This window comes from Apis cerana, linkage group LG12 (assembly GCF_029169275.1).
Source record: "Apis cerana isolate GH-2021 linkage group LG12, AcerK_1.0, whole genome shotgun sequence".
Lineage (NCBI taxonomy): Eukaryota > Metazoa > Arthropoda > Insecta > Hymenoptera > Apidae > Apis > Apis cerana.
In genome coordinates, this window is record NC_083863.1 from 7,199,268 (window position 1) to 7,222,261 (window position 22,994).

At 25.3% G+C, this 22,994-nt stretch overlaps 4 protein-coding genes across 8 annotated transcripts; 1 reads left to right on the forward strand and 3 right to left on the reverse strand.

Annotated features, from left to right (window-relative positions):
• Positions 1–370: 370 nt before the first annotated feature.
• On the reverse strand, positions 371–14,113 carry LOC108004236 (bumetanide-sensitive sodium-(potassium)-chloride cotransporter). Of its 5 annotated transcripts, none has more exons than XM_017066995.3 (19): positions 13,860–14,113; positions 11,238–11,398; positions 10,726–11,095; positions 5,012–5,171; positions 4,843–4,938; positions 4,470–4,661; positions 4,222–4,398; positions 3,936–4,075; positions 3,440–3,736; positions 3,125–3,350; positions 2,915–3,036; positions 2,695–2,830; positions 2,407–2,618; positions 2,094–2,335; positions 1,836–1,975; positions 1,398–1,725; positions 1,167–1,321; positions 986–1,094; positions 371–912 (listed from the first exon to the last, which is right to left on the reverse strand). In XM_017066995.3, the coding sequence occupies exons 3-19, from the start codon at positions 10,990–10,992 to the stop codon at positions 777–779; spliced, it is 3,135 nt and encodes a 1,044-aa protein (XP_016922484.1). In that variant the 5' UTR covers positions 10,993–11,095; positions 11,238–11,398; positions 13,860–14,113; the 3' UTR covers positions 371–776. The 5 variants fall into 5 exon arrangements, with proteins under 5 accessions (XP_016922484.1, XP_016922483.1, XP_016922482.1 ...); XM_017066994.3 differs by having other exon boundaries at positions 13,683–14,113; XM_017066993.3 differs by having other exon boundaries at positions 13,531–14,113.
• An 865-nt stretch (positions 14,114–14,978) lies between these two features.
• LOC108004226 (ubiquitin-like protein 7) lies at positions 14,979–16,791 on the reverse strand. The gene is made up of 4 exons (XM_017066973.3): positions 16,647–16,791; positions 16,180–16,385; positions 15,967–16,103; positions 14,979–15,897 (listed from the first exon to the last, which is right to left on the reverse strand). The coding sequence occupies exons 1-4, from the start codon at positions 16,789–16,791 to the stop codon at positions 15,342–15,344; spliced, it is 1,044 nt and encodes a 347-aa protein (XP_016922462.1). The 3' UTR covers positions 14,979–15,341.
• A 395-nt stretch (positions 16,792–17,186) lies between these two features.
• Positions 17,187–21,980, forward strand: LOC108004238 (uncharacterized). The gene is made up of 11 exons (XM_017066997.3): positions 17,187–17,492; positions 17,677–17,771; positions 17,868–18,022; positions 18,113–18,243; positions 18,313–18,448; positions 18,523–18,901; positions 18,973–19,508; positions 19,581–19,953; positions 20,027–20,346; positions 20,437–20,671; positions 20,760–21,980. Exons 1-11 carry the CDS (start codon positions 17,414–17,416, stop codon positions 21,120–21,122), a joined length of 2,802 nt encoding a protein of 933 aa, XP_016922486.1. The 5' UTR covers positions 17,187–17,413; the 3' UTR covers positions 21,123–21,980.
• Positions 21,273–22,772, reverse strand: LOC108004227 (protein FAM177A1). The gene is made up of 3 exons (XM_017066974.3): positions 22,631–22,772; positions 22,435–22,557; positions 21,273–22,341 (listed from the first exon to the last, which is right to left on the reverse strand). The coding sequence occupies exons 1-3, from the start codon at positions 22,703–22,705 to the stop codon at positions 22,090–22,092; spliced, it is 450 nt and encodes a 149-aa protein (XP_016922463.1). The 5' UTR covers positions 22,706–22,772; the 3' UTR covers positions 21,273–22,089.
• Positions 22,773–22,994: the final 222 nt, after the last annotated feature.

Genomic DNA, 22,994 nt, shown 5'->3' on the forward strand with positions numbered 1-22,994 from the left:
TCTGTTTAATTTCCTTTTCAAAAGTATATATAAATATATTTATTATTAATTCAATTAATAAAATAATAGTTTTATTTTAAAAAAAATTTATATATTTGAAAAGTTTTGTAATAAGTTAAAATGTGTATGCGCGTGCGCGCGCGCGCATGTGTCAAAAATTCATATATAATTCTATCTTCTTTATCTATATATATATACACTATCTAAAATGAGGATTTTCTTTTTCAAATTTATGTTCTAAAAATTAATATTTGCTTATAATCATTTAAAATATTATGAATATTTTTTAAATAAATTTAATATAATCTATTATCGAAATTTTAAATAATTGTAAGCAAGCATGTAAAATGTATTATTAGTAATTGTACAATTTATAGTATATTATATTATTATTTATTTTAAGTATTTATAAGGATGTAATTTTTTTACAATTGGTGGATGGAAAACATTTCGAAATTTAGGAACAATTATTGTAGCAAACGTGTTATTAAAAAAATAATACAGTCTTGCTGCATTTATTATATTCAATATGTATATTCAAAAATTGACACTTACTAAACACACTTGAATATTATTGCTAACTCATTCAAACATCTGCCTTTTTATATAAATATATAAAGCCTTCTTTCTGTTTTTATCATATTCGACGGCAGTTCATCTATTTTATCTCTTTATCTTCGCATTCATGACAATATTTTAAGTCATTGATAAAATAAAATACTTTAATTAATTTCAATATCATATAATGCACAAGTCTTGTTATTTATTTTATATTATTAAGAGTAAAAAGTTAAAACAGATGTGTGATTTCCTCGAACAAGTAAAAATGGTGGCATATCACGCGTTAAAGTTTCGAGCCAAGCCATATAGAGAGGTGCTGAAACAGCACCCTTTCGAGGCATTGGCAATGTCCTAAAGAAGAAATAAAATAAAATAAAATTGATTTAAAATAATTAAAAAGATTAGTTTATGTAATTTTACTTACATAACTACTAAATTAGCGTCCATAGAATTTTCAAGTAATAATTCTCTTAAACGTAGATGTCTATTTGTTTTTTCTTTCATAGCAATTAATTCAGAATCTTTGATAATATCTGAAAATAAATTAATTTTTAATCTTTTCTTGTTCATAATTCAAAGTTATAAAAATTTCATAAAAATAATACCATCATTCATTGTTTTTGTATTTTCTGTTTCTTGGAAATTTGCTATTAATGAATCAAAGAAACTTTTGGTAGTATTCTGTGCTGGTTTTGAAATATCTGGTATAACTTTCAATGCAGAATAATCTATCCTGAATTTCGATAAAAGACTTGCCATACTAATAATAAAGCAATAATATAATTAATAAATTTATGTTATCTATTTTCATTTACAAGAATATATCTATTACTTACTTTCTTTGTTCATATTCGAGTTCAGAATTTTTATTTGCTAAAGCAAAAACTCTTAATTTATTATTAGACCAATTACGTCTTGTACTGATAATATAAGGTAATAAAAGAGTTAAACCACCATCATCATACAACCACCATACATCTATAGTACCCTTTTTTTGTTTACGTTGAAATTTTGTTACAGCATTAAGTATATCTTTCGCTATGGGTAAGAAATTTTGTCGATTTTCACGTTGATCTTCTGCAGTTGGATTAGGATATTCATTAATCATTTTAGATCTTCTTGGAGCTGGACTTCCAGGAATAGAAATATCTGATGTACTACTGGCTATAAAAATAAATATTAATTAAAGAAGATAAGAAAATATAAGATATATGATAAGAAAATATAAAAAAAATTTAATATTTATGAAAAAAAGTATTAAGTATTATATAAACCTTGGCTAAGTTGAGAAAAGCTTTGATTCCCTGGAATTGTTTGGATACTTTTCTTTTGTTCTTCAACATCTCCTATACTACAATCTAAACCTTCACTTATTCGAAGAAGAGCTACTGCTATATGCATATCTAAAGCTTTGCTATATAAAAAAAAATTACCACAAAATTTTTATTTTTCTTAATTCGTTTATAAATTTAATATGTATATATATATATATGTGTGTGTGTGTGTGTGCGTGCGTGTGTGTGTGTACTCACTGCATTATATTAAAGTACATATTTAAATTTTCTCGAGGACAAGTTGCCCAGTCTTGCTTATAGCCCATTAATAAAATATTAGGCTTCATTTTTCCTAAACCGGCAGCTTGTAAAAGAGAAGTAGTGCCGTCTTGAAAATTTGCACCATCCACCAGAGAATAAAATGCCTTAATTTTATTTGCTCTAAACCAGGAAGTACAATTCGCAATCATGGAATTTCGCGTCTTATATGATATTGGTGTCTAAAATATGGAAATTTAAATATATTATTATTTAAAGAATATGTAATAATTTTAATTAAAAAATACTATACCTCAATAATATGGCCACAAATAAATAAACTATTATTTTTAGTAATATGATGTGCAAAATCAATAAGTGCTGATCTTGCACTTGGAGTGCCACTTAATACTAACAATTGAGGTCTATAATTTTTAACATGTTCTTCAACTCTATCTAATTGTTGAACAGCATTTAAGGCATTATTATATGTTTGGGCTTGTGTTGTAGAACCCCAATTAACATCTACAAAATAATTATAATTAATTTGTTATTTTTATGTTTTTGTTCTTATATAATCAAAATACTTATAAAATATTACCTGGTTTTCTATAAGAAACTATTAAATAAAGTGTTAATACTACAAATAATGTGATCAACGCTGTCCACCATGAGATCAAGAACATCACAGAAACACAGAGAATAGCACCAGCAAGACTTAGCCACATATTATAATACTAAAATAATAAAATATAAAAAAAATCATATTACCATTATAAAATAAGTAATTTTTTTATCAATAAATTTAATGCAAATTTTACTTTAAACGTTGGTCTCCAACCAATTGGTTTTGCCAACGAAGCATGAAAAGTGCTAAAATTAATAAGAGTATAGGCAGCCAAGAAAAAATTTGAGATCAAAGGAGCTATAGCATTCAATTCTCCTGAAATAAATAAAAATTTTTATTTAAAATAATAAATATTAACAAATAATTTGTTTATTTATCAAAAATATAAAACCATGACGCTTACCGATTAAAATAAAACCAACTGCGATTATAAAAGTAAGAAGATAACCACGAATTGGTTCTTTATCTTTGTCGCCACTAAACCATGCTATTCCAGGATATAATTTATCAAGACAAAGTGCCTGAAATACTTTGGGTGCGGAAACTAATGATGCTAAAGCGCTTGATAAAGTAGCTGCAAAACATCCAGCATAAATAAAAGGTCCAAATGCAGAAACCAATTCGATCACCTAAAATAGTTTTCTATGAAATTATCAATATAAAATTTAAATATTTATTTACTTTTTATTTTTAAATAAAAATAATTTTAAAAAAATACCTGAAAACTATTATGGCTACCATATTGACAATTTCCTGTACAATTAAATTTTGTACTATATATACTCCATACTATTTGATTGGAATTTACAATAATTGAAGATTCAGTTGTTTCATTAGTCGTATTCGAACTTGATAAGGCAGTATATGAACTATTGAAAATGTTCCACAGATCATTAACATCGCCAGATGCATCTCGCATAACTGAGCCGCCCACCATAAGTGCCATAAAGAGGTAAGATATAGTTGTTAAAAGAATAGCTAACAATGTTCCTTTAGGAATAGCTGTTTGCGGATCCTAAAAAAATCGATTTTATTTATAGATTGTAATAATTGTAATTTATATTATATTTAAAAAGTTGATTTTGGGAAATAATACAATAATCAAATACAACGAAATATAAATTTAATTTTGCTTGATATAATGCGATTAAAAATCTTAGTAAAATTTTATGTTAGAATGTATATATTCCCTATATATGAAAAATCTAAATCACCTTCAAATCACCGGATATATTCGCACCTGCCAGGATACCTGTAGCCGCAGGGAAAAAAATAGCCAAGACTGAAAAAAAATTATGCTTCATTCCCTCACTATATCTATAATCCGGATAAAAGTTCTCCTTGAATAGATCAGCTGTGAATATAAAATGAAATTTTTGAAATTATCTATGACATTCTATCTATATGATATATATTACCGATATTGATTTCATTTAATTATTTTTATTATAATTTAGTTACTATTTTCTAAATAAGCAATATCTTTATCATGGATATTACCATTATATCCCATAAATCCTTTAGCCCGTTCTTGATCATCTTTAGGTCCAATAAAGGTGCCGATCATAAAATCAGCGATAGCTAAAAGCAATATAATCAGCAAACCAATTTGAGCTTTGGCTTCCCATTCCAATCCAATCATAACGATCAAAAGTAACAGAACTATCGTGATACAACCTATGGAAAAAGAAATTCTATAGTAAATTTTAGAAAAAAAAAATCATATTACACAATTTTTTTGTACTGACCTATAATTCTAATATCCGTATTGTCGCAATCAACAATACAAACTCCATTTGATTTTAAGCAATCGACCATACTCTCGCAAAATCCAACAACATACATAGAACAAGCGACCGCGTTCGCCAAAGAAAATATAAGTCCTATAGATCCTCCGAATTCTGGCCCCAGTGATCTGGAAATCATGTAATACGTGCCACCTGCAGGAAATATTTAATTAATCTTATCGACTGACACCAAAGGCAATTGAAATTTATAGAAAACCATATTAATCGATATAAATTCAAATAAAATTCTTAAAAATTATTGTTTTTAATTATTTATTATTTAAATCGATTAAATCGGGTATTAATCGATTATAAATTTATTGATAATATTCACCTCCTTTAATGAGACCATTTGTGCTAATTGCCGACATAGATAACGATGTTATCGTAGTCACAGTTGTCGTTGTTAAAATCAATAAAATAGCTTCTCCTAAAAAATATATATATAAAAAAATAATAATATTAAATCTGTAAAGTATTTTTTTTTTATAATTATACTATACCTATGCCTGCTTGTGCTACGACCCAGGAGAGACGTAAAAAAAGCATTACCCCCCAAATATTGAGAAGGCATCTTAATAAAACTCCTTGAATCCATCCGAATTTTATTCCGGAAGTCGGTGGCTTCACTTGCACTGGTGGCAAATTATGCGATCCTGCACCCTAGAATATCAAAGTCAAATATAATTTTAAGCAATTCGATTATCTTATAATAAAAATTCTACGATCAATTGTCCATATATTTTATTCACGTTCAAGTTAAATCATCATTTGGCATAATTTTAAAACAGAATTTCTAGAATGATGAACAATCTATATCAGTTTTTAATTCCATTCATATATAGAAGTATTTAGAGAATTAAAAAGAATTAAACTATAAAACTTGCTGAAAGATCTATAGATCTCTCTGCATGAGTGTTACGCGTAAATTGAGATTTAGAGGTGGTTATCGGCATTGAAGGTGATTCGTCTAGAGGAAGGGTCGCCAGTCGACCAATGAAGATTAACGATTTACGTAACAATGCCTCACATGTCATACATTATACATCGCCCAATGTTGAGATATTTTTTTAGAAATTCAGTTTGGAGATCTTAAGAAATGCTCTTATCCAACTTAAGACAAACTATATTATAATAATAATAATAATAATAGTACAATTATTAATTATTATTTCTATAACTATTAAATCTTTAGTATAAAAAATTAAAAACTGACTAAGAATTGAGATAAATATCAAAGAAATTAGAAAAACAAAAACTTATAATAAAACTTATAAATATGGAATAGAAGAATAATGGAAGATCTGTCAAAAAATTAATTTACGAATATTAATTTTTTAAAATCAAATATTACATGAAAATTGTAGAATTAGTTTCAGTTTTTCTAAATATCTAATCAGACAAATATTTGTGGAAACCTTATAAATGAACTACTAAATAAATACTGAGTAATTCAATTATACTTCCATTGACATCATCTTATAACGAATTAAGAACTTAGGATTTTCAATATTAAAACATAAATAATTTCAGCATTATCTAAATCAATTATTTAATCATTTTTTACTTAATTATATCAATTTCCTTTAAATGAATTCAATGATTTTTTCTTATCTTTAATAATTCAAAAATTTATTTGGAAAATAGTTAGAAACACGAACATCCGCGATTCAGGGATATCTTTTTGCTGTTCAAGCTTATAACTCTTAGAGAGACGATTATTTCATCCCATTATTTCCCGTTATATCTCCTCGAATATCGTGCCTTGGAGTTCGGTATAATTGTAAAATTATTCTTACGTATCTGCGCGGAGTTAATCTCGTGGCTTAACTCCTAATAACAAATGCAACGAGAAAATTCATCAAATTATTCAAATAAATTTCAAAAACAAGAGGTTTTGTAAATCAAAACTTTCAAAATTTTAAGTTTTCAATATGATTTCATTTTGATTGAAATCCATTGATGTGAAAAACTTAAAAAAATAATTTTTATATTATATTTTAATGTTATTGACAAAGCATTAGCGTATCATTTGCGTATAAAAGTATTGCTTTCCAATTTATAAAAGAATATTTGTTCCTTTTTTTTTTATTATATCTTGAAATCATCGAGAAATACAAATTCATTTTTTCTAATAAGCATATTATGAAGATGTACAATGAGAAAGAAAAAAAGACCTGTCGAAAGAGAACTCATTTGTTCATTGTCACAGATCATGCATGTAAGTACTCGAGACGCGTATAAGTGAATTATGAGCACGTTGCACGAAAGAAATGAACGACAAGGAAAGGAAGATGCTTCTCGCATACTGGCCATATATAAACTCTTTGATAGTGACACGTCGGTACGATACGTGGTATAATAGTCAAATAATAACGAACGCTTATCCCTCGACTCGTAATGTATTCGGAGCACGCGTTTTACTGGTCCTATCGACAGTATCATTAAGTCTTACACACACGACACACAATTTGGATTTGCCAGTGATATTTCAATTTTATTGTCTCTATTGTTTATTTTCTATTGTTTATTTTATCCATTGATTGTTCAATCCATAAGTTATTCATAATCGATTCAAATAAAATTGATTCGTTATTCGTCGTTGACCTTTTACACGTCGATTGATATGATGAAATAATAAGAATATATATATGTGCTAATATATATAGTCATTCGTTAGATATGTTCATTTCTTTCATATGTATTTTAATAATAAAATGAATAAAAAAAGAATAGCGAAATGAATATATGATGATAATGAAATAATTATGATAGATCATACTTCATTGAATCTAAAATCTAAAATATTATTATATTACTAAAAAATGCAATTGTAAAATATAAAGTCGTAGTACAAATAGAATTTAGCAAATGATCCTTTGTATAAAAATGAATTAAAAAATATAAAATAGAATTTTTTTTAAAATTTCATTCTAATTTTATACAAGAAACTATCTATTTCTGAAACTTTTTTTATCACGATTTTCGATATACACTTCTCGAATATACTTATTTCTCAAATAAATGGCATTATTTGTCGAGCATTGCGCAGTTGATGAGACAGTCTTGTGGCATTTGCGATCACTTCAAGTGATGCTTTAATTGTTCAACCGAACGTGGGTTTCTATTTTAATATGCCACGAACCATGAAGGTTATCCATGTTCGCGCACGCGATTTCCAAGATTTTTTGATGGAGGGCTATGATTGATCCTCGTGGAAGATATGTTGCTAATTAATTTTGACGATTCAAGAGAGACGGTGCGAAAATAAGATTTCGCCATTCTTTTTCCAAAGAAATTAGGGATAGTAAAAAAATGTCGATTTTCATCTTCACAAGAAACGCGTTGCTAATTAGCTCTACTGAATTGATGCGCTTCTAAAAAATAAATTTAAATATTACTTATACATGCGTTTTCCAATATTTACTGATCATTCTTGATCTTTTAATTAAAAATCTCATAAAAAATTCATTGCTAATAAATTTTAGCAGTTTACTATTATGAATATCGATTTATTCCAAAAAAATCTTCAAATCTTGTGTAAATTACTCTTAACTCTCCAATTTTATCTCTTAAAGGAACGAATATTTAATTTTGATTTAATTTAAAAATGCTTAGAAGGTAATAAAGTTATAATTTTCTATCTTTTTTTATAATTTCATTTCTCAAGAGTTTAAAAAACAATATAATAAGATATTTTTTAATGCACTCAATAGAATCTCAAATTAAGTAGTACGAACAGAGATTTAGCGAAACTCCAATAATTATAAGTAATAAAATAATTTATCTATATATTAAGTGCTGAATCAATAGATTACATTGATAATTAAGTGTTTTTATCGGTTGATATTGAACAAGATGCTTATCTGGTCTATATATGCTTGAAACAAATGCTTTCACGTGTCGTTCTCTAAAATTTTTCATTGTGATCACGTTCGAAAGTTTTCATTCCGTCACGTATCTATCATTAAATAAGCTGCGTTTTCTCCTTTTCTCTTTTAACTTAAATCAAACTCGATACAAAACATATTCTTGTTCGAAAATGAATTATTTCATGATACGACACACTTAATTGATTAGTATAATATATCATTAAATTAAGTATATGCAACGAAACAATCAAGCGAACTCGCGATCGCATTCGAATATATATTTCGATTGAATTATAGTTAACCCCGTGTCAGGGGCAATCTACATGATGAATTTAAGTCGTTACAGTACTATGGTTATGCCGGACATATCATATTTCGTCGTAGCAATCAGTTTAGCGAGGCTTATATTTAGCTAAACACATCATGAGACTTTGCAAAAGTAATTTCGGCTCGAAGCTGTTCTATTACGATTTATGGTCGAGATTTATGGTTCGTCGTCTTGAGGAGAAAAGTTGATTGGAACAAATGTTGATATTTGTTCCGACCGTGTCGTACAATTTCAAAAGGGTTAATTAAGAAACAGTTCCATTAAATATATGCAGTATTGAATCAGATTCGTTTAGATTCATCTAGTTCAATTAATTCAAACATTATAATTCAAGTATATAAATTATATCTTAAAAGAATACACAAATATGATGTCTTTTCTTGAACGAATATTTAATATAAAAATATTCTTTAATATTTCTTCAATATTTTTTTGATTGTGTAGAACGAAATATTATCAGCTGAACAAACAAAAATTGCTTCTGATTAATTTCTTATATGGTAAAAATGGAAATATTATATGGTATATTTTATAAAACATTTAATTTTTAACTTTAAAATTCATGGAAATATTCAATCAATTTTTATAGTTTTGGTTAAAGATAATTTTTTTAATTACTATATCTCTTAGAAAACATCAATTTTGTTCTAAAAAGAAAAGATTTATATCCGAAAGTCTCAACAATAATTTTATGATGTCAAATCTCAAATATCTAATTACTATAATATAATATATAAAGATATTTATAAAACTTAAGGATATATAGATTATTAAAGATAAAATGTAACTTCGTCTTAAAATAATTATAAAAATTTCTCGTTATTCTCATAATTTCAATTTTAACTATTTTGAATAATGAAAACAAAATATTTCGTGGCAAGATGATGGAAATACAGATGTATGACTCAAAGAATATACCAAACTAATAATAAAAATTTAGATATACAATATTAAGTTTTGATAAATCTATATCACAACACGAATGAAGATAACTATATATTACAATTTTAATTTCTTTTTTCTATCTTTTTTTTAGAAAACTTTTCATAGCATTGTTAAAAAAATTATTTCAATTATATTCTGTATATGTTCAATAAAGTAAAAATGATCAAATATTACTTATGGACGCTTACAAATTATTATGATTAGATTATGTATAATCACTTTGCTAACTCTCGTTTAATTTTAGATTTCTCGTTGAAAAAGAATCGTAGATAAGGGATAAACTGAGTTAAGAAATGGGTGAATGTCAATGTAGATGGTATGACATCAATCGTCGTGCATGTGTGTTCGTGCACACCATTATTGGTCATCGACATCACTATTTTAAATCAGGAAGACCAAAAGCAATACACAATGGAGTATAACGATGATTATATATAAAATACTTAGAAAATTCTTCGGATGAACGTTGATTTGATTTTAAAGAGAGGGATTACTTTTGAATAATCCACGTTTTTCTTTCTTGTATTACGTCTGATTAATTATAGTTATACTCTACTAGTTGTTGTAGTTCGAATAAAATGTGAATGCATTGAGTTAGCGATAAGCTGTAAATTAATTTATCGTTACAATTAGAGTTCCGCAATAAGCGATTATATAGTATTAATTCAAGCAATGTTATAAAAACAACATTAGTCAGAAAAGTCGTAAAAAATTCTATCTACCATTTCAACCAATATTAAATTAATCGCACCATAATAGTAGAGACTTCATTATGGAAATCTTTTGTAAACAACTTTTATATGACCTATTGTTTATTCATCATTTGAATAAAAAACAAAAGAATCGATTAAGAAGACTTGAAAATTTTCTTGCTTATCAAAACGACATTGGAATAAAAAAAATTATCTTGTACAAATCCATTAAATGATTGAAGTTGGGAAGGAGCAGAGAAGAATATACCGAGCGTATAGCATCACATATAGCCAGTAACCATAATGAACACACAACTACAGAAGCATTATAAAACAAAGAAATAGCGGTGCTATTAATGGTCAAGTATCATCATTCTTACCTTGTTAAGCACAGTGGGATTGTGAAGCTCGTCCAAAGACGGTCTATGAGCGGCCTGGATACTCATAATGTTTCTATAATTATCCAGTCTAGGCAGTGCCTCCCTAGTCATGTGTCGGAGGGACTTTCTCGTTTCTTGTTCTCCAAGAAGGCTCGCTCGACCTTCAAGACTGTCCACTCGATTTACATGGAATCTGGTTCTTCTCAATGGATTCAATTCTACCGTTTCGGAATCGGTATCACCGCTTATACCATTTTCATGTGCCATTTTTATTTTTAATCTATTCTTGTCTCTTAATTTCTTAATAATTCTTCGTCCGTGATTATCGTTGGCGATGTAATTGACAGCGGATTCGATTAGGATCTAGAAGCTGGTAAGTTGAACGTTTATTTAGACCAACTAAAATATATTATTAAAAAATAGATGATTAAAAAAAACAATCTGTTAATTCCTCCCTGTCTACCGCGAATTTGTCGATTGATTTATCTTTAAATCACAAGTTTTCTATTTACAATCGTTTTATAAGCAAAAACGTTGATCTTCAAAATGGTGACGTAACTTCAAAATGGCGTCGCACGTTTAAGGGTGACTATGTATGGCTACGAATGTTTCCTCCAATTTTGACTTGAGTATTTTATGTCAATGTGATTCATAATTCGATATCCAATTGATTCTGTGAAGAAAAAATAGATATTATTTTTTTGTATTTATTTACGAAAAAAATATGCATCATTTCTAATTTTTATTGAAAATTGTATTAATATTTCTATAAATTTGTAACATAATCTAATTATATTATATCTATTTTGAGATAAATAAAAATCATCATTATCATTAATAATGTACAAAAAAAATCATATCACTAAATAAAATATAATTTCATTTTAATCTACGTTGCTTAATAAAGAATATTTTAAAATATATGTGTTTCAAACATTTTCCATAAGAACGAAAAATTCTTGAACCAATTTTTATATAAGAATAGAAAAATTGTTCGATAAAATGAGAGTTGTCAAATTTTTCTTTAATATTGTAAACATTTAAAAATATTTTTCATCTTCTGGAAAATCTTTCTTTATGTTAAAAAAAAGGGACAATTTTGTAAAATATATTTTTATGTTGGCTATTGTACATGAACCTTAATATTTAAAGTTTAATCTAGAATAAATTAATATAAGATAAGAAGAAAATTTGTATTCATAGCATCCCTTAGAATCGATATGTCTTAAAAATAATCGGTACCCGGTGCCCTTGGTTCTTCTGTTACAATTAGTTAACAACTACCGTGTAGGCTTGTCAATTATGAAATTACCCTTGTTTACAACACTCCACACATAATTACTAGCTCTTGACGGGTTAATGCATGGATGATCTAGTTATTGAATTAATAGTTCGCAACATTGTTCGTAAAAATGTAATTTTCTGACTAGTGTAGAAATTATGTTTTATTTTCGATGCATGGATCTTGTAAAATAATTTTTTTAAATATTCTTTTTCTAAATATAAATTAATAAAAAGGACTATATAATTCATATAAGCTTCAATTAAAATATCAAATTTATTATTTCTTCTGGTAATTCGATGAAATAAAAGAGTACTGTAATCGTCATAAATAAATATTACGTTTTTTATAATTAAATCCGATTTATAGAAAAATATTATTATTAAATTTAGTACGATATCTTTTTTATTATTCTTAGAAGGAATTTCGGAGTAAGTCGAAACAAGCTAAATCAACTAATTAATGAAAGAATTGATCTTGATTAATGTCAAAATAGATCATTCTAATTTACACAAGTTCAAAACTATTTGCATTTCTAATGATCATTCACAAATGCACTTTTGAATCAGCTGCAACTTGGAAGCATCGTGTTACCTGAAACTGTTAAATGATTGTATACTATACTGGATTTATAATTAATATAAAATATTTTAAAATAAATAAATAATTTTATCTATTTATAATTTATTACCTATTATTAGTTATAGCTTCAAATTATTCCATCTAAATTATTAGATACTTTTAATTATTTTTGAAAATTATTATAGTAAAATTATTATTGAAATGAAAGAAAATATTTAAACAAATTTAGAATAAATTTTTGCATAAATTTGTGAGAAAATTATGTATAAATAAATAATTTAATTAAAAAAATATTAATTTAAGTAAAAAAAATTTATTTTAATCAACTCTCCATATTTTTGTTATATATTAGTAAATAATTTAACAACAATTTAACAATTTATTTATTTTACTAAAGTTAAAGTTTTAAAAAATTTCAATTTTTATTTAATAAATATTTTATCAAAATATATTATTAATAAAAATATGCTTCGAAATTCAAAGAGAACATTAGAAATTTTTATGAATCGTATTTAATTTGTTCACGTAATATTTACGAAACTGTCATGGAATGCAACGTGCAACGTGACAAATATTCTAACGAACCTATGATTATCCATTTTTCAAAGATATTTCGATCGATTATACATGAGAAATATATTTTTTTCATTCTATTTTAAAAATAAATTGTCATTTATTTGTCATTTTATATTCTATCGTATCAGAAAAGTGAACACATTCTTATCACAAATATTTTTTGCTTTTCTTTTTTTATATTATATCATTTTCTAATTTATATTACAGAATAAATAAAAATAAGTTAAAGTGAAAATGTTTGAATTCATTCTTGGCAATATAAAAAATGAAATTTTTATATTAGAAAAAGAAATATTGAAAATCTGACAAAATAAAAATATTAATTTTAAAAGAAATATGAAATTTTAGCAACGTAGCTGGCTCACCCTAGGTATCGGACCTCTGTTACAAATGTAGTCTAACGTTTCGTTGCATTATTCTCATATATAATGGAGGGGATAGACCGGTACAAATACGTGTCTTTCATTTAAAAAAGAATCAATCACAAACGAATAAAAGCAGGTATTTCATCCTTCACCTTCTTTCTCAACCTCGAGAAAAGATATCTCGAGTAGAGAACAAAGTATCTGTCAGGTATCCGATCCCCCCATAACCTCACACTATGAATATTCACGCTGTTGAGCTATCCTCACATCTGTCCATTGAAAAAAAACGACAATTCTAACATTCAATGTTTTTCAAAAATACAACCAACCGCATCTCATGTAACATAGACCGATGCTGGCAACTTCTTAACTAAGGTCCACGATTATACACCGAAGAGACCGATGCAACCGTCTCTTCTGTCACTGAAATTACACTGAACGAGAATTAACTTAATATGCACATTTATGCATTCGCGTAAGCACGTGCTGCTTCTGTCATACGTGCTCGTGTGATTTCTCAGACTCGCCACTCCACGACACGTCTAACCGTCACAAAATCCCGATTCCTACTGACGGAGCATCGCACAATTCCCCTTCTCTTTAGTTCATTCGCGCGCTCACATATATATATATATGCATAATCGTGTTCGTATAACAGTGCACCCCTGCACACATGTAACAGAATTAGCAATACATAAGCATTATGTTATACATTCACTTTCTTATAGTGCTCTGCGAAACATCACTTAATTCGAAACATCCTTTCTAAGTAAAATATTCTTTCTTTTTTCTTTTTCGTTTATTTCAATTCGAAAAATTAATAATATTAGAATTAATAATTTTAAATTCGTGAAATTATGAACTTATATACATGAAATTTATAATCGATATTTTTATTAGACTAATTTCTTAAGATTAAATAAAAAAAAATTAAATAATTCATTCATATACATTTATTTATATTTTATACTAAAAATTTGAATTATTATTTAAAATATATATTAAAATTCATCATAAAAATAAAATAAAACATAATCAAACAATAAATTAATTTTGAATAATATTTTTAAAAACATTACATTAAAGCCTTTATACTATATATACTTTAAAAACTATATATGCTTTATATATTTTAAAAAATACGATATACATTATAAAATATACATTAAATATTAAAAATATAATATTGCAATTGCACATTCATATTTATATAATAAAAAATTCATAATTAAAATATGCACATTTTTTTAATAATCCCTTAAAAAATGTACAAATAAAAATAAATTGTTTTATATTATATAAATTATATTATATCAAAATATTATATAAATATACGCAATTTTAAATTATAATTAAATTTTTATTATAAAAAAATCTGATTAAATTTAGTTAATTTAATATGTGAATTAAATGATAAAGGATATTTTTTAAAGAAATATGCAATTAAATTATTAATTACTTAGTTTTATTATTTCTTTATATTTATCAGTTTTATATATACATTAATAAAATTATATAAAATATAATTATTATAATATTATCAAAAGTATATAAACAGAGAAATTATATTGTTTTTTTTTATTTCTTAAAACACAAAAATTTTATTTTATATATCTATTCTGATATTATTAATTTTATGCATTCAAAAATATTTTTAAAATCAAAACAGTAATTAAAATTTTTCGGTTAAAAAATTGTTCATCTTTTAAATTTTATAAAGTACTTTTTAATTTAATGCATAAAAATAAGAAATATACAATTTTTGTATATAGTATTCAAATAAGTGTATTGTAAATTCTAATTTAATAAACTTAATTATTGATTAAACCACTGAGCACAAGTTCAATTGCTGCTCTTAAATCATGATTTGTGAGACGTAATGCTCGACGATTCACTCTATCATTTTGCAACCCTAATTCATGCATTTGCGCTAACATTCGTCGTAAATTTGACGGTCTCGGTAAAACTAATGGTGAATGAACTTGTTGCATAGCTTGTGTAAACATTTCTGCTGTTATTATTCGAGAATTCGCGCTACTAGCTGAAGTAGAAGAAGAAGAATCAGAAAGGGGAAAACTTCCAGCTCTTGCTCTAGAAACTGCTGCAGCAAGTTGTGCAACAGTAACAGCAGAATTTGTTGGATTAGAAGATAAATTTGATGGTTGTGTAGAATCTGAAGACTGAGAAGAATCCCCTGCCATTTCTTCATCACCACTTAAATTATCTAAACTATAAGAAAAAGCAGCAGATTCTGAATTAGACAATGAAGAATTGATGCCAAAAGTTATGTTGTTATGTGCTTCAGCATGAACAGCTGCAGCTATATTTTGGGCAGCTTCTACCAAAACAGGATGTGCCTCTGCAAATCTAATAAAAAAATTAATATATATTATAATTCTAAATAATTAGAAAATTAAAAAATATATAAAAGCTTACCTTCGAACAGTATCTACATCTGTAAAATATGACATTAAATCAGGATCTTGCAAAATAGCAATTGCTACAGTATCTTCATGTAATCCAGGAGAAGATGAAATAATATTATCCATAACTTCTGGTTTTTTCCCTATACGCTAAAATTAATAAGTGATTTCTGTAATAAATTTTAGATATTATAAATTACATAAATATATAGTAAAATCAATATACACTTAAAGCACTTCGAAGTCCAGGGTTTTCTTTGAAGGACTTAAATGCAGATACAAGTTGTAAAATACCATCTTCTGATATATATTTAGGAAATGATGGTAGTTCTGGTTCCCTTTTTCTTAAAACATGTATCATTGCACCATTTTTTAAACCATAAGATTCTAAAGTCATATCATCTTCAAGAACACATCCACAATAAATCAGTTCTACAAAAAAAACAAAATGAAACATATTAAGATACTTTTATTATATATATTTATAGTTGTAACTTAATAATTATCTAATGAAAACAATTACATATTTTTTTTATATAATATTATTTATATAATATATTTATATAATATCAATAGAATATTATATATTATTTTTCTATTAAAGAAAATTAAAACATTGACTTAAGAAAACTGATTTAAGAAAAAAAAGAACAAAAAAATATAAAAAAAAGAGAACAAAGAAATACATCTTACCAAATAATTCTTTTGATAGGTTAACCCTTCCAGCTGTTTCATATTTCAGTTCTGCTACTTTTGTCTTAAAATTAATATCACTTAATTTAATTGTAGTTAATGTTTGAAGATCTAAACGTACACCTAAAATTAATTCTGAACTCATTATTGTCACGAAATATTACTTGAAAACACAACACGATACACTTTTAAATCGATACACTCTTCGATTTTACAAAATCATCATGAAGCGTTTATCGTGTTTCTTGTATCGTTTTATTACTAATATTTTAATATTATCACTTAATCATTTTATAAAAATTTTTAAATAATTAAATTTAAAATTACTTTTGTAATATTAGTTCTAATATTTTATTATTATGAATGAACTTTAGAATAGAATATAAGATAAAATAAAATATTTTGTAGTTTTAAATTATTATAAGTTAGAAAATCAATTATTAATTATAGATAATTATTTATTAAGTTTTAAATATGTATCAGGCTATAATTGTTTCTTATTTGAAATTTTAATTATTTTAATAAAAATATAGGTCATGGAAATAACATTTTTAAAGTTTATTAAATCGATAAATAATTTCGATGACTCGATATTCATTTAGTCGGTATATCGATATCTTTGCGATATTCAATCTAACGCTATATCAGCAAAATGACGAGAAAGTTCAGTGAAATGTTTGTAATAGATTTACATAGCTGACATTGAAATAATTTGTATATAATGTTGTGCAATATACAACTTTGATATGACATAAGAACAAGCAGAAATGCAAGACATTTGCGAAAATATTCGTACAGCTATTGAACATGGACGTACAGATATAATTAGATCTCTTTTGGATGCATGTACGTGTCACAAATTTTTCATTATATTTAAATTTTACCATTATCATATAATGTTATGCAAAAAATATTTATATATAAAATAGAATAAAAAAAACAAACAAAATATGTCCTATAAAATAAGTTATAATTCATGTATATCTTTAAAGTACAATTTTGTACAAATTTGAAAATTTTTTTCATATAGGTGAAAATGGTAATACAACTGAAGGTATAACAAAAGAAAAAATTCTAAATCAACCATTTTTAGAAGAAGGTACTTTCCTTTCATATGCTTCAAAGGTAATGAGACAAATATTATAGTATATTGTAGAAAATAAAATAAAAATTCAAGAAAAATAAAAGGTCTTTCTAATTTATTTATATAAAAAAATGTAGGCAAATCAACCAGATATAGTAAGAACATTGTTAAGTTGTGGTGCTAATCCAGCTATTCAAAATACTAATGGACATAATGCTGTAGATGTTGCATCAAGTGATATAATACGTCGTACTTACATTGAAGAGTTATTAAGAGCAACTGCTGCATCTGAGTATGAATATTAATAATTAATATATGATATTAAAATAAAATTTATCTTGAAATAATTTTAATAATGAATATTTTACATAATTATTTAAAGGTTAGACAGAGTATTGCAATTACTAGATGCTGGATTAAATGTAAATTCATGGGATTCCCATGGTAGTAAAAACACACCTTTGCATTGGGCAGCTTGTTATGGAAATAAAAATATTGTTACATGTTTAATTGGTATTATTTTAAAATTATTTCTTTTGAAAAATTTAATTATTACTCTGTAATTTAACCTTTTTTCTGTAGATAGAGGTGCAGATGTAAATGCTGTTAATGGCTGTGGTGCTACACCATTACATGATGCTGTAAATCGTGGTGATGTTACTATTTGTCAAGAATTATTACAAGCTGGTGCAAATCCTCTTATACGAGCGATTAAAGGGTATATATAAATTATATATAAATAATATATAAATTAGTTAATATTTATTGATGTATTCTCAAAAATTGTTGTAGAACCTTTGCAGGAAAAACTCCATATGATCTTTCTAGAGGAAAACAATCTTTACACTGTTTTCTTCAAAGATTTCTATCAAACTTTATATCGAACGAGAGTGAAACAATGCATAGTCCAACTACAACATTTACAGAAGGAAATTTTTGTCAAAAAAGTATTTCAAGTAATATGAGTCAACTTTCAATAGAATCTAATAAATCGCTAGATCCAGTTTATGATGTACCATTACGTGAATCAGGCAAAGAAAGTCCAAGTAAGACTACAGAGAAAGGTAGACTTTATAGTTTACTTTGGCCACAACCAAAAACCATTGTTGAATTAAAAAATTTTTCTACACCTTTTATTGCTGGAAAAGAGCTTTTTATATCTATAATACAGGTATCATTTTGATACATAACATAACATAACATATTATTTCATTTTTATATTTAATAAATTATGTTATACAGGGTAGTGAATCCATACATAGAATATTAGATGTTTGGGAAATTAGCAGAACTCATTTATTAGAATTAGGCTATGATGTTAAAATTGGTGAAGTACATCCTAGTTCTGGTAAATTACTTAATGATAATCGAATTGAATGTATAGTAAATAAAAAATTATTTAATACATCTGAAGGATATCAATTACATATTTCGCAAAATACTATTAAAGTTGGTGCTGGAAGTTTAGCTGGATTACATTATGCAGTTTGTACTTTTGTACAAATTTTGCGATTAAGTAAAAATCATAATAAATCAGAAGTATGTGAAATTGAACCTGTTTTTATAAAAGATGAACCAAGATTTATGCATCGTGGTATATTGTTAGATATCTCACCTAGAGGACGTATACCTACATTAGAATATTTGCTTCATATGATCGATTTATGGTCGTCCTTTAAAATATCTTATTTGCATTTATATTCAAGACTTACACCAAATTGCGATTGGCAATTATGTTATTCAAAATCAGAAATGGTTACTCTTGATCGTTATTGCAGGTTTGCATATAATTCTATAAAATTATTTTTTTCATATATATTTAATATTTTCTAAAATAATTATTATTTCAGAGATCGACATTTAGATTTAGTTCCAACTTTGGATGTTGATTCTAATGTAGGACAGCATCATTTATCACAAATGTGGCCTATATTTCAAGAATTATTAGCAGTATTTCCAAGTTTAACTTATGTTCATGTTGGACCTAGATTGGCTAATTTGCTTGTTCAAGCCGAAAATTTCGATTTGAATTTGTCAATTAATGAAACTATAGAAACAGATATGTCAGAAGTATTTAAATCATATTCTTGTCTTCAAGAACTTTGGCATATTTTAAATTTAAATCCAAATACAACTTTATTGCTTTGTTCTAATGGATTACATTCTAAAGCAGAATTTCATAATATACCTAGCAATATTATTCTTGTTGAATATGGATTTCAGGTAAAATTATACAATTTATGAAATTATAATGAAATTAAAGTCATTATGATGACAATGAGATTTTATATTATAGGCTGATTATGATTTTTCTGAATGGACAGAAGCATTTAGAATAGCAGGTGGTAATGTATTACCCAGTTCTGGAACAGCAAGTTATAACAGCTTAGCAGGATGTCCAGCATCAACATATGCAAATACAAAGAATGCAATAAAAACTTCTCTTGAACAAGATTCAGTTGGTATAGTTGTAGCTCATTGGTCTGGAAGTCATCATCTTACACCTCATCCTTTTGCATGGATTGGATATTTAATAGCAGCAGGATTAGCATGGAATCCAATTAGTGAAATAGATATAGGAATTGATGATAATTATGAAATATCTGAAATATCAAGGTAATAAATAATAATTTATAATTAATATAATAGATGATAATTATATATAAATATATTATAAATTTTAATAAATATAATTTTATTTTACAGACAAAAGTGTATCACAAAATTATTAGATGTTCATGTTTTTCAAGATTCTGAATATAAAATTGGTAATGCAATATTAGAATTAGGACGTTTAGATACTTTAGTACTTACCTTAAGTAAAAATCAAGGAACAAAAGATTTGCAACAAATTCCTGATAATCGAGGATCAACATTATATAGATTATTAACAGATCCAGATAATGTAAATTTAGAATATCTTTCAGCTGATTTATTTGCAGTAAGTATATATAAATATATATAACCATACAATAATTATAAATATTATATTAAGGAATATATAATAAATAAATATTTTTATTTAATAGAAAGTAACAAAACAAGTTAAACGTATTTCACATTCATTATATGAAGGAAATCTATCATCAAAATTTGCGTCGATGGAAATACAAGAACTTCAATTAACCGCCGATTTAATGTTGACAGCATGTAAAATTGGCAGAACATTGATTGGTGTTGGTGTTAATCCTAATAGTAATATGGGTCTTGCAGTGATTAATTTAGGAATATGTAATCTACCACCTACATTTAGAACAGATGTAGCAAATAAAATGTTGGCTCATATAGAACAATATAAAGGTTCATGGTTGCAAAGGCATTTACCTCAGGGCCTTCAAAGCTCTTTACTAGTCTTAACTAGTGCTTTACATAGGTTTGTGCCAGAAACATAATTTTTTAAGCTTTGAAAGCATAAAATAAAAGACTACTCATATAAAATTAAATATTAGTTTTCTGCTATACAAGACTGCAGATAAATAACTATGTATATGCTATGCTAAAAACAAGAAATTAGGAATGTTTATTTATAAGAACACTTATAATAATATAAAATGGTATCATTCCATTTATTTTTACAATTTGAATTCTTTTTTTAATATAATAGTTCATATTATAACAACTTTTAATTTTTGAATAAAAGTAATTCTATATAATAAGGAAACATTCTCAAGATCGAATAAGAGATTTATATAAAGTATTATTCAAACCAATTTATAAATATGAAGTGATAGCTACAAAAATTATAATTTTATTAAATAATTATATTTAATAGTTATGTATGATTTAAAGTCATTACATATAGTTTGTATAAGAACATTATATAATATAATTATATAAGATTTCTGAACTAGAATTAATATTACAAACTTATATATAAAAGTATTTTAATACTAAATATTTCTAGAACAAAAAAATTGTTGTATATAAATCTTTTATATACACAACTTATAACAATATTATTATTAAATAAAAAAAATTAATTCATATGCAATTTCAAATAAAATGAAAAGCTACAATATATTGTTATTTATATTATTGTAAGTTTTCTAAAAAAAAAAATAACATTTTTATATTTAAATGTTTGTAATATTAATTTGTGTTACTCCAATATAATACATTCTGGTATTAAAAATTTTTTATACTATATTAAATATATATGTAAAAAAATAAAAATACTATAGGTATTTTTAAAAATGACATTTTTTATGTATAATATTAGAATAAATAAATATAATTATTATAATAATTAATCCTATAACTTAGATATTTTTAATATATGGAATATATATTATAAATATACTTTATTAATATAAAATTAATAATTTAATGAAAGAATATTATAAAACTTAAATTATAAATTTATTGTATATTATTCACAAGATTATTTTTATTGTTTTCATTCCATCCACCCATTTCTAAATCTTGTTTATGTAACATCTCATTTTCAAGAGCTTGAAGTCTATAAAATTCATTGATTTCAAATTGATATTTAGGTGCTGTGATACCAAAAAAATTAGCTAACCATTCACCCATGTAATCACATCCATCTAATAACTTATTACCAATTGAAGTAGTTTGATACCATGCCCAAGGTAACCAATTTAGAGATTTCTAGAAAAAAATTTCATTGAATTTATTTAATGGAAGTTATAAAATAAGAAAATTAAAGAATTAATTTAATAATAATTATAAATAAAACCTAACTGGATCTATATGGTTCAGTGTTTTATTTACACTTTTTGAATCTGTTTCATCTTCAGAATATTCTTCTAAATCACCATCCGAAAAATGTAATACACGCTTTGGTCGCTTTAATGTCTTATGAAACTAAAATTAATTTATATTTCAATAAAAATAAAATTTTATTAACTTGCATTTATATTTTTTTAATATTACGTACTTGTGTAGTACTGTCAGTGTTTTCATTTAAAATAATTTCAGATAAATCACAAAATTCATTTTTCTGTGAAGCCATAATGAATGATTTAACTACTTATAATAAAAATTTTATATTAAATTAAAGTCTTATATTAAAAGATTTTTAATTAATATTATTTACATTCTAAACTAACAATAATAGATAACCTTGTTTCTTTAATGAATCATATGCATAAACGAAATATGAAATAGATATGAAATCTATTCTGTAGAATTTCATATCATTTCTAAATATATATATATATATATAAATATATATACAACAAATTCAAAATTTTATTATATTCTTTATTTGTTATTTTTATATTTTTATATTTTATAATATT